The sequence below is a fragment of the Podarcis bocagei genome (assembly GCF_964188305.1).
Source record: "Podarcis bocagei genome assembly, chromosome: W".
Lineage (NCBI taxonomy): Eukaryota > Metazoa > Chordata > Lepidosauria > Squamata > Lacertidae > Podarcis > Podarcis bocagei.
The window spans coordinates 64,422,551-64,440,846 of NC_138131.1; the positions used below are offsets into that span (position 1 = coordinate 64,422,551).

The following is an 18,296-nucleotide window of genomic DNA, read 5'->3' on the forward strand; positions in this document are numbered from 1 at the left end:
ACTTTGAAATAAAAATGGGGGGGAGGTCTTATACGGGTGATTGGGTGGGTGAATGGCTCATTTTCTTAAATTTGAGCCCCCCCAAATAGAGGGTGGCTTATATAGACGGAAAGTATGGTGGAGTTCCACACCCAAAAATCTCATTGTGACTTCCAATCACCCCTACGTCACATTTCCGATGGCGCCCTTTTGCTCGTCTCTCCTAGATCTCAAAATGCATTGGTTTTGTCATATTTCCTGCTGTCCTTTGTCAATCCACACCTGCCAAAGAATTTAAATTTTCCCAACATTTTTTTTTAGACCACACATGTCCAGCGTGTGGCCGGGGAGCGTAACCTGGTTTACTTACTGGGGCAACCCCCCCCCCCCAAATGCTCAACAACTTCAATCCTAAAAAGAGCTCAACAACCTTGGGGTTAAATCCTAAAACAGCTCAACAAATTTGCCCCGCCCTCATGTCAAATCTGGCCCTCTTTGGGAAAATTTGGGCACCCCTGTAAATTTAGACAATACAGTCCTATCTCGGGTTAAATATGCTTCAGGATGAATATTTTTGGGTTGCGCTCCGCAGTGACCCAGAAGTAACGGAGCACGTTACTTGCGGGTTTCGCCGCATGCACAGACCCTCAAAATGATGTCATGCGCAGAAGCGGCGAATTGCGACGTGCAGATGCGGGTTGCATTCGCTTCAGGATGCGAACGGGGCTCCGGAACGGATCCCATTCACATCCAGAGGTACCACTGTACTCTGCAAGTGTCCTGTTCTCTATGAAATGTTTCTTCCAAAACCTCTCGTAATTCTGCCTGTATTATAATCTTGCTAATTCTGCGTATTTTAGCCTTTTTGCTAGCTACGCCAACTTAGTAGGGATGGGATTCTCCTTTCCATCCTTTGTCTGTTAAGATTCTCGCTGCGGCTATTGTAGACACTGTGACTTGCCATTGTTTTATAACCATTTATTGTAACATTTATTCTATGATCAATTACAATAATCATTCATTGTAATATTCATTTATTGTACGATTAATTACAATTTATTGTAATTGTTAAGAGTAGGTTTCTATTGAATTTTTACATGCTGATACTCAATATTATTCTATAGCATGGGGAGGCAAACTACGGCCCCATGGCCTTCTCAATCTAGCCGGGAGTCGGCATGTTTTGACACAAGTATAATGTGTCCTTTTATTTAAAATGCACCTCTGGGTTATTTGTGGGACATAGGAATGCGTTCCTTTTTCCCCCTCCCCAAAATCTAGTCTGGCCCCCACAAGGTCTAAGGGACAGTGGACGGCCCCCTGCTGAAAAAGTTTGCCGACCCCTGTTCTATTCCAATGATTGTTGAATGTTACTTTATAAGTCTACCAGGTGTGGATCATCGTGCCTTCTGTCTGTTCTTCATCTTTGGTTTTGATGGTTGAGAAAAAAAGCTAGTGGCAATTGCTGAAATATCCCTCCCTTTCTAGGATTCCGGAAACATCCCAGAGGCAATTGCTTCGTATCGCACCGCCTTGAAACTGAAGCCGGATTTTCCTGACGCTTACTGCAACCTGGCGCACTGTTTGCAGGTGAGGCAGAGTTTTAAGGGCCAACACTCCCAGGGTTTCCGGCATTTGGGAACCGAGGCGTTTGAGTCCCAAGGTACCACGGTAATGGTAAAAGCGTCACCTAATTCAGGAATTGTCCAATGTCACTTTAGAGACCAACTCAGTTTGTTCTGTGTCTAAGCTTTCATGTGCAGGCAGACTTATTCAGATACACTGAAGCGGAAGTCCCCACACCCTGATATTTAGAGGGAGGGTGGGGCGGGGTATTTCTCTGAACGGTAGTAGGACTCAATCGGTATGGTCAACCTGTGGACGACTGTGTCTCATTACATATCCTAAAACTATTTCAGGTCATCTGTGTACCATCCCTTGTTTTTTCAGTCATTCACAGTTGCCAGCAGGTGGACCATACCCATTGACTCCTACTACCCTTCGGAGAAAAACCCCAACTCACCCTCCCACTATATATCAGGGTCTGGGGGCTTCTCCTTACTCTTATATAGCAGGGTCTGGGGACTTCTCCCTCTGTATATCAGGGTCTGGGGACTTCCGCTTCAGTGTATCTGAAGAAGTGTGCATGCACACAAAAGCTTATATCAGGCATCCCCAACCTGCGCCCCCCCCCCCGATGTTTTGGCCTACAACTCCCATGATCCCTAGCTAACAGGACCAGTGGTCGGGGATGATGGGAATTGTAGTCTAAAACATCTGGAGGGCCGAAGGCTTGGGGTGCCTGGCTTATACCAAGAACAAACTTTGTTGGTCTCTAAGGCACTACTGGACAATTTTAATATATTTTGACTTCATCAGACCAATACGGCTACCTACCTGAATCTAGAACCCTGGTTTTCTTTGCCCCCTTTCAGATCGTCTGTGATTGGACCGATTATGACGAGAGAATGAAGAAGCTTGTCAGTATTGTGGCTGACCAGCTGGAGAAGAACCGGCTCCCTTCGGTGCACCCGCATCACAGCATGCTGTATCCACTGTCTCACGGCTTCCGAAAGGCTATTGCCGAGAGACATGGGAACCTTTGCCTGGACAAGGTGGGTCTATGCTGTGAAGAGGTGTGCGCCGCTCCGTTCCGTCAGAGTTTGAATGCTTTCATGTTGGCTTTGGATATATAATAATATATAATAATTTATTATTTCTACCCTGCCCATCTGTCTGGGTATCCTCAGCCACTCTGGGTGGCTGCCAACCAAATATTAAAAACACAAGACAGCATTAAATATTTAAAAACTTCCCTAAACAGGGCTGCCTTCAGATGTCTTTTAAAAGTGAGATAATTGCTTATTTCTTTGACATCTGATGGAAGGGCGTTCCACAGGGCGGCCGTCACCACGAGAAGGCCCTCTGCCTGCTTCCCTGTAACTTGGCTTCTTGCAGGGAGGGAAGCGCCAGAAGGCCCTCGGGAGAGGGACCCCGGTGTCCGGGGTGGAGATGCTCCTTCAGGTCTACTGGGCCGAGGCCATTGAGGGCTTTCAAGGTCAGCACCGACACTATGAATTGTGCTTGGAAACGTACTGGGAGCCAAAGCAGATCTCTTGGGACCGGTGGTATGTGGTCTCAGTCAGACTGGATTTAAATCCTTTATTTTACAGAAAGGTTTGATCTTGCTGGCATCCTCTTAATATTGACAACCAGAGGAAAGTTTCATCTGCTGGGCTGTTTAGGGCTTTCAAGGTCAGCACGAACACTTTGAATTGTGCCCGGAAACGTACTGGGAGTCAATGCAGGTCTTTCAAGACTGGTGTTATGTGGTCTCTGCGGCTGTTCACGGCCCCCAGTCTGGCTACCACATTCTGGATTAATTGCAGTAAGGTAGCCCCACATAGAGCGCATTGCAGTCGTCCAAGCTGGAGATAACAAGAGCATGCGTGTCAGGGCTGCCACTCAGTCCCAGCTCACATAGGACCACGTTAGCCAGCGTTCAGGTTAAAAGAGTCTTTATTGGATTACAGGTTCCATTTCCAAACTGCAATGTGCAGCCCTACTTCTTCTAGGTCAGACCGGCGAAGACCCGTCTGAGTCTCCGCCTCTAGCACACCAGCTTAATACCCTAGCCTTGCTCCACCTCCTGCGCCTTTCCTTCCGTCTCTGGGTCCTTCTGCCCCCCGGGGTCTCTTCTTTCCTACTCTCTTCTGACGCGGACCCCCCTGACCCTTCCGCCTCCTTGCGGCGGGCTTTGGGACCTGGCTCACTCTCTGGGCTGCTTACTGCGCCAGCTTCCGCTACATTTGAACTTGGCGCGCGCGCCCAACTCTCTACCTTCCTCTTGATCGTTTCGTCGCTCCCCGAGGTGGGCGTGACTACTCCTGACTCATGCCCTCCCTCCTTCTGAAAGCTTCCGGAACCCGATATCTGGTCCCCTTTCTCCCTGCTGCTCCCGGCTGGGTACGTGGGTCCCGATCTCCAACTGCTGCTCTCTGATCCCTCTCTGGACCCTTCTTCCTGGGGTGTCCCCCTGCTTTCCCCCCTTGCTCTGACCGCTGGCGCTCCCTTCTGGGAATCCTCGGACTCACTGGACAGGCTCGGTGATCTCGGTTCGTCATCCCCACTCATCTTTCCTTCGTATTCCTCCCCCTCGCTCTCTGTCTCCTCCCTTCTCTGCGTCTCTGCTCCTGAACCCCTGACAATGCGCCACTCTGGCAAGAGAGTCCGTGGGCAGGGAGGGTCTTATCCTGCATCCCAGATAGAGCTGCCCTGGGCACAGAACAGACCTGTGCCTCCATGGGTCCAAAATGACCCCCAGACTGTGCAGCTGGTCCTTCAGGGGCACAGTTGCCCCGTTCAGGACCAGGGAGTCCCCCCCACCCGCCCACACACCACAGAACTTCAGTCTTGTCAGGATTCAACCTCAACCAGTTAGCTGCCATCCATCCTCCAACCGCCTCGAGGCACCCGCGCAGGAACTCCACCGCCTTTGCCGGCTCTGATTTGAAAGAGAGGTAGAGCTCTCTATCAGGCTTCCTCAACCTTGGCCCTCCTGATGCTTTTGGCCTACAGCTCCATGGTCCCTAGCTAGCAGGTCTAGTGGTCAGGGATGATGGGCACTGTAGTTTGAAAACAGCTGGAGGGCCAAGGTTTAGGAAGCCTGCTCTGTATTGGCGCCAATGGCTGTTAAGCGAAAAAATTCCAGGGTGAGTGACTCCTTGACAGCCTAGCTCACCGGGGCACTTGTCCCCCATGGGTCCATGCTGTCAGTAAAAGGAGGAAGTCCCAGCCCGGTAATTTGGAGCAAAACAGTGGTCAGTAGACCATGATTCTTACTGTTGCACCACAGGTCTGCCCAGGAGTAAGAACCCCGAGCATGGGGCAATGTCAACTTTTAAAACTTCCTTCTTCCCCCCAGAATACACTTCAAGCAGCATCGTTGATACATCATCACTACATCACTAGCACATCACAAATGAGGAGGGGTATACAAGGGTTATGCATTCACTATGAGGTCCCTTTATCAGACCCCTTAAATCTCCATCACTGAAAGAACAATAAAACTCTTGACACGTCCTTTCCCACTGGACTTGTCTGGAGATGGGCATTCAGAACACCTGCCTTGCTAAACTGCCTTGGCAGATGTCTATGGTTGCCCCCTTGGTCCCTCCCTCGGTGGGGTGCCGTGTATGTGCTCTCAGGCTTGGGGAATTCTGGCGGGATGCCCTGTTCCTGCTGCCTACATGACTTCCTGCTTCTTGGCTCATGGAGGGAGGTGGAGCCCAAATTCGTTCAAATGGCGGAATGAGGAGAGTCGGTTAAAGCATAGATTTTCTGCGTGTCTTTCTTGGGCTGTCAAGTCAAAGGTATGTATATTTGTAACATTGGAACAACTTCAAAGATGTGGCCTCATGTCCCCCACCCCCATGTCATTTCCGTAACCCGGCTTTCTTGAATCCCCTTGCTAGATCAACGTGCTCCACAAGCCGCCTTACGAGCACCCCAAGGACCTGAAAGGCAGTGAGGGCCGGCTCCGCGTTGACTACCTGAGCTCTGACTTTGGGAACCACCCCACCTCCCATCTCATGCAGTGAATCCCAGGCATGCACAATTCGGACAAATTTGAGGTGAGGTGCACAAGAGGGCAGCTGTGTGAGTAGCTCAGGCGGCAGAGCGCTGAGACTCTGAATCTTGGGGTCATGGGTACGAGCCCCACGTTGGGCCAAACGAATGAATACAGCCTAGGACCGCCTCTCCACGGAGGATCTAACAGTCTGCAAATAAAAAAAATGTTAGAGGTCCTGGGCTTCAGGGAGATTAGGCTGGCCTCGACCAGGGCCAGGGCCTTTTCAGCCTTGGCCCCGGCCTGGTGGAACTCTCTGCCACAAGAGATCAGAACCCTGTGGGATCTGACATCTTTCTGCAGGGCCTGTAAGATGGAGTTGTTCCGCCGGGCCTTTGGTTCAACCTGACTCCCCTTCTCTTTTTGTGTAAGGACTAGTATGAAAGAGGCCTCCCAGTGTTCTCACAGGCCCATATAAGAGTTGGGCCTGATGAGCGTTTACTGTTCCCAACCCTAATCCTGCGGAAAGCCATCTAATTGGATTTGAATTTGATCCTGGCTTGTTTTCAGGAGGTAATTTCGTTATTGCTTGATTTTATACCAGTGTTACATATTTGGTGTTAGCCTCCTTGAGCCCGGTTTCGGACGGGGAGGGCAGGATACAAATAAAAGTTTTTTTTATTTTTTATTTATTATTATTATTATTATTATTATTATTATTATTATTATTATTATTATTATCATCATCATCATCATCATTATCATTATCCTCTTAATTTGCATCAGCCCTTGGTTGTAGCAATAAAACAACGAGATGATCTGCAAGGAATAGAAATGAAAAATCAATGATATCAAATACATTTGAGGGTTTTGAATCGAGAGTGGACCTTATTCTGACTGCCCCAGCTCAAAACCCGGCCGCCTTTGCCGTCACCTGCTCCTCTTGATCTGCCAAGAGAGGACTCTGGGGTAGTGGTTGGGCAACCCGGAACAGGCAATAAAGGAGGGGTAATCATCTCACGACAAACCTAGACAGCATCTTAAAAAGCAGAGACACCACCTTGCCAACAAGGTCAGTATAGTAAAAGCTATGTTTTCCCAGTAGTGATGTATGGAAGTGAGAGCTGGACCATAAAGAAGGCTGATCGCCGAAGAATTGATGCTTTTGAATTATGATGCTGGAGGAGACTCTTGAGAGTCCCATGGACTGCAAGAAGATCAAACCTATCCATTCTGAAGGAAATCAGCCCAGAGTGCTCACTGGAAGGACACATCCTGAAGCTGAGGCTCCAAGACTTTGGCCACCTCATGAGAAGAGAATCATAGAATCATAGAGTTGGAATAGACCACAAGGGCCATCGAGTCCAACCCCCTGCCAAGCAGGAAACACCATCAGAGCACTCCTGACATATGGTTGTCAAGCCTCTGCTTAAAGACCTCCAAAGTAGGAGACTCCACCACACTCCTTGGCAGCAAATTCCACTGTCAAACAGCTCTTACTGTCAGGAAGTTCTTCCTAATGTTTAGGTGGAATCTTCTTTCTTGTAGTTTGGATCCATTGCTCCGTGTCCGCTTCTCTGGAGCAGCAGAAAACAACCTTTCTCCCTCCTCTATGTGACATCCTTTTATATATTTGAACATGGCTATCATATCACCCCTTAACCTCCTCTTCTCCAGGCTAAACATTCCTCATAAGGCATCGTTTCCAGGCCTTTGACCATTTTGGTTGCCCTCCTCTGGACACGTTCCAGTTTGTCAGTGTCCTTCTTGAATTGTGGTGCCCAGAACTGGACACAATACTCTAGGTGAGGTCTGACCAGAGCAGAATACAGTGGCACTATTACTTCCCTTGATCTAGATGCCATACTCCTATTGATGCAGCCCAGAATTGCATTGGCTTTTTTAGCTGCTGCGTCACACTGTTGGCTCATGTCAAGTTTATGGTCAACCAAGACTCCTAGATCCTTTTCACATGTACTGCTCTCAAGCCAGGTGTCCCCCATCTTGTTTTTGTGCCTCTCATTTTTTTTGCCCAAGTGTAATACTTTACATTTCTCCCTGTTAAAATTCATCTTGTTTGTTTTTGCCCAGTTCTCTAATCTGTCAAGGTCGTTTTGAAGTGTGATCCTGTCCTCTGGGGTGTTAGCCACCCCTCCCACTTTGGTGTCATCTGCAAATTTGATCAGGATGCCCTTGAATCCATCATCCAAGTCGTTGATAAAGATGTTGAATAAGACCGGGCCCAAGACAGAACCCTGTGGCACCCCACTAGTCGCTCTTCTCCAGGATGAAGAGGAACCATTGATGAGAATCCTTTGGGTTCGGTCAGTCAGCCAGTTACAAATCCACTGAGTGGTAGCATAGTCAAGACCGCATTTTACCAGCTTCTTTACAAGAATATCATGGGGCACCTTGTCAAATGCCTTGCTGAAATCAAGGTAGGCTACATCCACTGCGTTCCCTTCATCTACCAGGCTTGTAATTCTGTCAAAAAAGGAGATCAGGTTAGTCTGACATGACTTATTTTTCAGAAATCCATGCTGACTATTGGTATCACAGCATTCCTTTCTAGGTGCTCACAGACTGTTTGCTTAATGATCTGCTCCAGAATCTTCCCTGGTATTGATGTCAGACTGACTGGGCGGTAATTATTTGGGTCCTCTCTTTTCCCCTTTTTGAAAATAGGGACAACATTTTCCCTCCTCCAGTCTGCCGGGACTTCGCCTGTTCTCCAGGAATTCTCAAAGATGACTGCCAGTGGTTCTGAGATCACATCTGCCAGTTCTTTTAATACTCTTGGATGCAGTTCATCTGGCCCTGGAGACTTGAATACATCTAAACTAGCCAAGTATTCTTGTACTATCTCCTTAGTTATTCTGGGCTGTGTTTCCTTTGCTGAATCATTTGCTCCAAATTCTTCAGGTCGGGCATTGTTTTCTTTATCGGAGAAGACTGAGGCAAAGAAGGCATTGAGGAGTTCAGCCCTTTCTGTGTCCCCTGTTTGCATTTCACCATCTTCTCCTCTGAGTGACCCCACTGTTTCTTTGTTCTTCCTTTTGCTACGAACATACCCATAAAAGCCTTTTTTGTTGCTTTTAACCTCTCTAGCCAGCCTGAGTTCATTCTGTGCTTTAGCTTTTCTGACTTTGTGTCTACACGTGCTGGCTATTTGTTTGAATTCCTCTTTGGTGGTTTCCCCCCTTTTCCAGTTTTTGTACACATCCTTTTTTAATCTTAACTCAGTTAAAAGTTCTTTAGATAGCCACCCTGGCTTCTTTAGGCACCTTCCATGTTTCAGTCTCATTGGTATTGCCTGACGTTGTGCTTTTACTATCTCCCTCTTAACAAACTCCCAGCCATCATGAACTCCCTTTCCTTTTAGTATTACTGTCCATGGGATCTCACCCAGCATTTCCTGGATTTCCTGGAAAAGACCCTGGTGTTGGGAAAGATGGAGGGCACAAGGAGAAGGGGACAACGGAGGACGAGATGGTGGGACAGTGTTCTCGAAGCTACCAGCATGAGTTGGACCAAACTGCGGGAGGCAGTGGAAGACAGAAGTGCCTGGCATGCTCTGGTCCAGGGGGTCACGAAGAGTTGGACACGACTAAACAACAACACAATCATCTCCTCAAGGCTTTTTATAAAGCACATGCACTACTGATTTGGTGCTACATGGGACATGAGCGTTTCCCATGTGGAATCTGTCGGAATCGTCCCTCGAGTCCAGTCCAGGGCGAGACATTTGATCTTGCAAGGTTCAAAGCTGTCGGCATTTTGGGATTGCTTGGTGATGCAGATCAGGTGCTGGAGAGTCGAAATGGGACGGTGGGAAATTTCCTGATAGCAGTCAAGTTGTTCTGACACTTGAGATCATTTAGGCACTGACAGATTAGACCAGGCATCCCCAGCCGTCGGCCCTTCAGATGTTTTGGACTACAATTCCCATCATCCCTGACCACTGGTCCTGTGAGGTAGGGATCATGGGAGTTGTAGGACAAAAACATCTGGAGGGCCGCAGGTTGGGAATGCCTGGATTAGACTGTTTGCTTGACTAAAACCCAAAGTCAGTATCTGTTGTGGGGATAAGCCACAAGAGGGAAGCTCTTTGGCAAAGATTCCCACATTGCAGGGGGTAAGCCTAGATGAGCCTCGTGGCCCTTTCAAACTCCCTAGTTCTATGATTATATATTAGCAATTGCTTCATCATTGAGGAAAGCTGTGATGGTTCATGCGCTTCGTAAATTCTGGCCTTTTCCTGCGATGTTTGGGAAAGATGGGCTTTGTCTACTGTTTATCGGCCTGTGTTTTGCTGCGCCTCACGTGCTTCCTGCTCAAGTGACCCTCAAATGTATTTTATACAATGGACTTTTTATTTCCATTCTTGATTGATATTTATTACGGCCATTGGCCCGTCACACGACAGTTTCCCACCAACATATATATACTTAAACCTCCAAATTTAAAACAGCTAAAAACTTACAAGAACAGACAAGAACCAAAGCAAAATAAGCAAAAGACCCAACAACATACATTACAATAAATTTGCAACATAGACATCGTCTTCTGCTCATAAATTAATAAAAGACATCAGTGGTGATATCACCTAGTTACATCCTAAAACATATATCATGGTTTAAAAGGGTCATCTGAGCCGCACAGGAGTCCGTTTTTCTTCTTTAGGGATAGGACGCTGATCAAGAATCTGGCAACCGTGAGTGATCTTAGGGGATCTTCATCATTTAGTAGATATCTCAGTTTGGCTTCATTCCAATCATCGGCGATTCCCTTTAGATATGGATCAAGAAACTTGCTCCTGGCCGATGAGTGAGAAGCACAATCAAAGATTATGTGATGCAACGATTCCGGTGCCCCACAATTACAATCACATAAGAGCGATATCTGTCCATTGGAAAATCTATTTCTCAGCATGTTCGATGGGATGGCGTTGAATCTTGCCTTTATAAAGGCATATCTATGAGTCGAAGAAGTTAAGGAATTCAAATAGTTTGGGAGCCTTAAGAGGGGTAATAAACCAAGGTTTTGAGGTGAGCAGGTACCATTGCCCAACACCATTTTCTGCTGCAAGTCCATCTCCTCTAGTTTACAGGTTACTGTTCTTTTAGCTGGAACTATGTCCTGCTCTAGTAATTTAGATGGGGAGATTCCCATTGCCGTAATTTTCAGTTGTAAATTTTTTACCCATGGGCTCTGGAAATCATCTCTCCACATACATTGTATCAAATACAAGTTTGGGAGATTGTGCCATAGAGATAACCAGTGACAGAGTATGTGCTTCCACAGGGCGTTTTCCAGGGATACAATATTAAGTTCCATGTGTAACGCTGTATTACTTACACAGTTGGGCAGTTTCAATATCCCTCTTAAAAACTGATTTTGAATAACCTGTAGGTGAGATAGGTTGACAAAAGTCCCCCAAGTTGAGATGGCATAAGCAATTGTCGGGATCACCTTGGCCTTGAACACTTTCAACGCCGATGGGATGTGGAGGGCTCCATCGGTGAAGAAGAATCGCAAGATCGCCAAGGAGATAGCTTTGGCTCTGTTTGTAACATAAGCTACATGGGCCTTCCATCTAAGGTTATGTTGTAACCAAACTCCCAAGTATTGGAATCTATAAACTGGTTCGATGACTCTCCCATCAATTCTCCAATTATGGAGTTTCCGGCTCTTTGAGAAAACTAGGATCTTAGATTTTCCATAATTAATTGTAAGGGAATTTGTGTTACAATATGATCCAAAAAATTTTAAGGCCCTCCTGAGACCTACTCTAGAAAAGGAGAGGATGACTGCGTCATCCGCATATAGTAACAGAGGGCAACGATAAAGTGCTAGGCGGGGTGCGTGAATCCTTTCTTGAGCCTCTGTTAGGGGAGTCCTCATGTCGCTTATGAATAAATTAAACAGGAATGGAGCCAATATACAGCCCTGTCGGACACCTCTGTTAATGGGAATTGAATTGGTGAGATCGCCCTCCGGAGTGAGTCTCACTCTGGCCACTGAGTTCTCATGGAGTTTAATTATTAGCCAGAGAAGCCTTCTGTCGATGCCCCAGCGGGTGAGTTTTTCCCAGAGGATGTTCCTGGGGATACTATCGAATGCTGCCTTTAGATCAATGAATGCCACACAGAGTTGGCCACCCTTTGGGGTGGAATATTTCCAGGCAAGATGCTGTAAAATTAGAATATGATTAATTGTTGACTGTTTTGGGCGAAATCCAGCTTGTTCGGGCCCAATTAATTTTTTCTCTTCGGCCCATTGGGTAAGTCTGTTCAACAGGAAGCGGGCATACAGTTTCCCCACTATTGAGAGCAGACTGATATTTCTATAATTTCCTGGGTCGTCTGGTGAGCCCTTTTTGTGGATTGGAACGATAATAGCGTCCTTCCATACTTCCGGGATCATTCCAGAGTTGTTAACGGCATCAAAAATGGTCGCCAGGACTTAAGCCCACCAGTCCGCATGGTATTTTATAGCTTCTGCCGGGATCAGGTCTGGCCCAGGCGCTTTCCCTGTTTTGAGTTTAACGATCAAATCATGGATGTCCTCCGGATCAGTGGGGGGCCAGAGGGGAAGCTGTTCTTGAAATTCATCTCTTGTGTTAGCAGTACAGTCAGTTGTGGCAAAATAATTTTTTAAGTATGATTCCCAAACCGGGGCAGGAATAATAGTTAAAGGGTATCTTTTAGTTCTTTTATTTACCAGGAGCCAAAATTGTCTGGAGTTCCGTAATGATGAGGCTTCTATGATTGCCCGCCATTGATTCACTTGCCATTCCTGTCTAGCTCCCTTTTGAATTTGCTTGTAGGCCGATTTTGCTTGGAAATATTCTTTTGGCAGGACCGTTGCTTTATATTCTTTGTAGATGTTACCAAGAAGTTGTCTAGCCTGTTTACAAGCACTATTGAACCACAATGCACCTATCTTCCTTTGTGTTCGATTTATTTTAGGCGTCGGAACAGAGAAGAAGGACGATAGATCTTCTGACAGATTCGAGAATAGTCTTAGAGTTTGGTCATAATCGTAGTAGTCCTCAATTAAGCCTGAATATGCTTGTTTTAGCCCTTGTTGGAAATATGCTGAGTATTTTTGGGCCTGTAATTCGGACCATTTAACACTTTTGATTTGCAATACTGAGTTCGTAATCAGATGTGTTGGGTGCCTGTCTCCATCTGGGGTCCAGTCTATAGTCATTGTGGCGACCAACGGTAGGTGGTCGCTCAGTTGAATATTTTCAACTTTAAAATGGGAAAATTTGGGGAAAATGTCATGAGATACTAACATATAATCCAGGACACTGTTTGCAGAGGAGCTTATGTGTGTAAAATCACCCGGTACGTCTGGTGGGCAGTTCCCGTTTAGAATCACTAAGTTTAGACGTAGTACCAATTGGTAAAGAAGGGTTCCTGCTTCATTTACCCTTTTGTCTTTGGAAAGTCTTTGAGTATGGAGGGCGAGGTCATTAATGAATTCTGGAGTTATCCACCATTTGGCTTTGATTAAAGACTCCCAGTTTGTTGCAATGCGAGCATTGAAGTCCCCTGCTATAACATTGGGTATATTGGGGTATTTGGAGAGACAAAGAGTAAGATGTTCCTCCAAAATTCCCCATTTATTGTATAAGTCTGCAGTGTTGCCTCCAGGAGGAAGATAGACATTTGTTATAACAAGTTCAAATTTTTTCCCCGTAATCAGGGCTGTAATTGCAAAGGTGGAAGCATTTACAAGCGTGAGTTTTGCCTGTATTTTCAAGGAAATTGCTATAACTAATCCTCCACTAGGCCGGCCTCCTTTAGTAGACGGGCATGCCGGTAATGATGTAACATCAAAACCATTAATATCTACTCTCCCCTCTTCCCATGTTTCTTGTAAAAGAATTACTTGGTGTAAGTTTATTAGTTTTACAAGGTCCGGGTCAGATTTTTTCCCCTTCCAACCTGCTATGTTCCAGCTTAAAAAGGAGAACGGGGGGGGGGGGGAGATTTGACTGGGGTTTGGGTAGTCACAATGGAGAAGGGGGGAACGCTGATCTTGGGTTGTCAGATTTAAAGAAGTCAGTAATTTTCCTTTGACTAATAGTAGATGACTTCTCTCCTTTTGACGCAGGTGTGCCTCTTGAGCTGTTTATAATTTTGCTCTGCTCGCTCGGTCCTATAGGGGTAGTGTCCTGGTTTGGTCTGATCTCCTCTCTGAAATCCCTTGTTTTATCAGAGAGCTTATCACCTAGGGGGGCAGAGATTAGGTCGGTACAAGTTTTAGCTATTATTAGATTTTCCTTCCATGGGTATATCATCTTATTTATATGGCCCAAGGGGTCTTCTGTCCAGTCCGTATCGATAACAGATTGAACTTCTAGATCATCAGCTAGGGATTCTCCGTCCGATAATGATGACTCCAGGTCAGGCATTGAGGAATGTGTCGAAATTTTGTTTACATTTTGCTGTTCTTTAGTAGATATATCCATTCCGGTTGGTACAGGATGAGCTGGTTCCAAATTAACTAATGAAGGTGGCGGGACGATTGTCTGTATCGTTGCCTTGGATTTTATAGACCTATTTTGGGGCTGTGGGCTAAATTGGAGAAGGTCCACCGAGCCTTCAATGGCCCTGTTTGTTTGAATTTCTTTGTTTCCTATTTTACTTTTGGCCTGAAACATCTTCTCTCTTAATTTGTCTAATTTATTTATTATTTTTTCTTTTTCTTGTGATTGTAATTCATCAAATGAATTCATAAGGGCGCTTTCACCACTGGATATTCTGGAACTACCCAAATTCATTCCTAGTTGTGGGCTGCAGACGATCTCCTCCGTTCTCTGTGGGGAGAGCAAGATCTCTTTGTCTGGCGATTTTATAGAGCTTGTTTCTGAATCTAATGTCTCTTTCCCTTTTTCCACAAGTAGTGGATTTACTATGCTGTCCGCAAAAACCCTTGTGGGTATGATTTTTGTTTTTATGAATTTCCATTTTTCTCTTATTATTAATAAGGGTAATCTCAGCGAATGGAAGGCTAAAATAACTTTGTAAGGGCCATTTGATTGAGTTAGCGGAAGTAAAGCACGAAGATCGATATGAACTGTGCTTATTCTCAGGATTTTACTTAGGGCAATTTTAGCTCCTTCTAAGCTTGACCAGTCCCATATCTCTGACCTTATCGTTAGGCACACCTTCTTTGGTTGCAGTGTTAGATTTTGCTTACACATGAGATTGTTTAGTTTGTATTTTCTCATCCCCTTTGCCCCAGATTTTGGTGGGGCTATCCGTGGAGGTCCCCTCTGGTAGTTATTTTTGAGGGCAATTTTGGCATCCATATCCATCACTTTTTCAGTTAGCTTGGAAATTGAGCACGTCAGAAAGTCTATCTTTTTAAATATACAGTCCAGTGTCCTAATGACTAATTGTAAATGGGAGGACTCATTTCCCAGCTGGTTCTCTTTATCCTGGATCTTTTTTCCATCCACGTCGGACCCACCTTTAATGGGAGTGCTCGTTAGATTACAAGTGTGTAAGATGGTATTTTGGGGCTTGGGAATGGCTACATCCAAGTCACTTAGTGGAAGAAATCTATTGTGTGTAGTAACTGCTGCTTGAGGATTTGACTGGACTCTTCTTCCCTTAGCTTGTAGCTTGGGGCTAGGGAGAAGCAGTAATTCCTCTGCTTCTCTGAGGCGTTTCCTCTTGCCCATAGCCACAGTAAATATGAACTAAATAATATAAATAATACAGGAGAGAAGAAGGGAACTTCCTACCACAGTCAGTGATTTAGCTGTGCAGCTGAGTATTTAACTCCAGGGATTTCTCCACAGTTCGTTGAAGAGCTATAATAAGAGTAAAATTCCGATAGAGATTTACTCCTGTTGAGGGCTCTAGTAAATCTTCTCCAGCTCAGCCCTCTTCACAGTTAATTATACAAGTCAAGGGCTCTCAATTTAAATCTTTATCCGGTCCCCCGTCCCTCCCCTATTCGGTCTCTGGGGTAAGTGAAGGCAGGCTTTACTTAAAACAGAAGGGTCTCACCGCTTTGCGAACTTCCAGGCTTTTGTTTTGTTTAATTGGAACTTCTGTCTCCTTTCTTCTCACCTCTCTCTGCCGTAGACTTCTTCTTCGCCTCTCAAAGTGTAATTTCAGCAACCCGAAGCCTCACAGCCTCACAGCTTTCCACACTAGCTGGTAGGATGACGAAGTGCAGCTGGAGAAAGCGGCTCGGGAGGGAGGCTGGGTCCTCAAGCCCGTCGGGTTCAGCTGCTTGTCCAGGCACCTGAGGACTCCTATGGTCTCCTCTGGTCCTCCCCTGGCCTGGCTTCAAAACTTCGGCTTGGCTTCTTTCCCTTCCCCAAGTATTGAGACTCCGCTCAGACCCTGTCTCCAGGCTACAGCTACAGCAGCGGTGATCCAGTGCCCGGGAGTAATTTTAACCAACGCTTGCCTTCTAGTTCCTTGTGTAGCCGGTGATTCAGTGTCCTTCCAACAAGGGAGACAAATTGCTGTGTCACTTGTAGGTTTAAATGCCTTAGCTAGCAATTAAAACAGGTAAAAAGAAATTAATAAAACTGTTAAAAACTAATAAAAAACTGCACGACTAGCATGGAGCTTAGAGCAGGGCTGCCCTTGCCGGCGCCATCTTGGAAGCTCTCCCCCCACCTCTCGGGCGTGGAATTGGCATTTCTCCAGTTTGACCCACAGCTGATGCTCCTGCAGCCTTTTCAGCACTTTCTTGACATCTTTCAGATGCTGCTCCTCGTTCTCTGAGTAGATAAGTACGTCGTCCAGGAAGGCCACACAATTCTTGTACAGCAGGGACCCCAACACGTGGTTCATGAAAGCTTGAAATGTGCTGGAACCCGATTGTAATCCGAAGGGCATCACGAGGTACTCAAAGGCCCCCAGAGGGGTGAACATCGTGGTTTTCCATTCATCCCCCTCCCTCATCCTTATCAAATTGTACGCCCCTTGAAGGTCCAACTTGGTAAAAACCTTCCCTTTCCTTACCCTGGCCAAAATGTCATCAATTCTGGGCATAGGGAAGGTCACTGGTTCCGATACCCGGTTGACCGACCTATAATCTACGACCAAGCGGGGCTCCTTGGAGTCTCTTTTGTCCACAAAGAACACTGGACTGCCCCCCACCGCCCTTGATTCTCGTATAAAGCCCCTCTTCAGGTTCTTGTCAATGAACTTCCTCAACTCCTGCATCTCCCTGTCTGACATGGCGTACAGCTTACCCACTGGTAACTGAGCCCCTGGGAGTAGGTTGATCTGACAGTCAAAGGGCCTGTGAGGGGGTAGTCTATCCGCCTCTTTCTCACTGAAAACTTCTTCCAGGTCTGCATACTGAGGTGGTACTTATGGCAACGGAGAGGCCAAAGTTGCCATGAGTTCCAAGAAAAACAAACATGGAGTCCAGCACGCTTCCCTTTGCGCAGCTCTGCTGTCTGTCCGTGCTGATCCAAAAATCCTTCCTGCCTCTCCCTCTTGCCGGTAGCAGAGATAAACACAGCGGTGAAGCAATTGCAGTAATAAATTCAGACACAAAGGCGTTCCTTATCTTCTTAGCCTTTAATCATGAAGTTTAACAGCATAACTTCAAACCTGGTGAAAGCCACCCATCTTGCGTCCTCTCTCCGCAAAAGCGAAACCAGACTGAAACTCTCAGAGTCAATCCACTCCCATAAGAGTTTCTAACCACGCCTCAGGTAAGAGACGTCACACAGAACTCCTTAACCCTGTGAGTTCTGAAACCAATAACAGTACTCTCACCTTTTCTCCCACCGCTATCCCTGCCATCCTGGCTACTGCCATCCTCGGGGCTTCCCCTTCGTGGCAGTGCTCTACGCAGTGAGCTGACCCAAAGGTGACTGTCCGCTGGTGCCACCCCACTACTGGATCGTGCAGTGCCAGCCAGCTCATTCCCAGTATGATTGGTGGCCCTGCTAATGTGGCAACGTGAAAGGCAATTGTCTCAGTGTGTCTGGAGACCCTCGTTTTCATGGGAGGGGTCTAGTGGGTCACTCCCCCCCCCAAGAGTTCTCTCCCATCAATGGTTGTTACTTGCAGGGGGTGTTCGAGAGGCACCACCTGGAGTTGGTGTTCTAGTGCAAAATCCCTGCTAAAGAAGTTGCAAGAGCTGCCAGAATCCAGCAATGCCTTCACCTTAATAGGGTGTCCGTTGGGGAGTTCTAACACCACCTCTATGGCTATTGCTGCCCGGGGGGGGTCTGGTTTGGGCACCTTCACTGGTTGCTCGCCTGGCTGCTGTGCCCGCTCTCCTGCAGCCAAGCCTTGCCGTTTCCCTGCTCCTGCTCTCCCCCCGCGGCCCCCACCATTCCTTACCACGCTTTTCTCTGAGGGCAGACTCTGGCAAAATGTCCCGGCTGTAGGCAGAGAAAACACTTCCTGGTCGTTTTCCCCTCTTTCTTGCGAACCTCGCCGGAGTTTGAAACCCCGCGCACGCGCGCTCCTCCAATTTCCATTGGTTCCGCGGGCAGCACGGGTGGTGCAGGTGGCCCAGGCACGTCTGGAATGCGATTGTCATGCCAACGCTCCACTCTCCCTTCCCGCCTTTCCAGAGCGCGCGCCTCTTGGCGTACTCCCACAGCAAGCGCCATTTTAGTCAGCTGGTCCATCGATTGCGGGCGGGGCGAGCGGGAAAGTTCATCTTTTACCCAAGAGGCTAAGCCTTCCTCAAATAGCATTTGCACTGGTTCTGAACCCAGTTCCCACCCGAGTTTGTG

General features: G+C 46.9%; 1 protein-coding gene across 1 annotated transcript in view; it reads left to right on the forward strand.

Annotated features, from left to right (window-relative positions):
- The window catches only part of LOC308578207 (uncharacterized protein), a gene marked incomplete at both ends in the record, with an annotated part of 41,576 nt that extends 31,076 nt beyond the window's left edge, over positions 1 to 10,500 (forward strand). Inside the window, 3 exons of the mRNA XM_081178461.1 lie at positions 1,468 to 1,569; positions 2,415 to 2,634; positions 10,478 to 10,500. Coding sequence (XP_081034587.1) covers positions 1,468 to 1,569; positions 2,415 to 2,634; positions 10,478 to 10,500 — 345 coding nt within the window. The remainder of the gene's footprint in view (positions 1 to 1,467; positions 1,570 to 2,414; positions 2,635 to 10,477) is intronic.
- Positions 10,501 to 18,296: the final 7,796 nt, after the last annotated feature.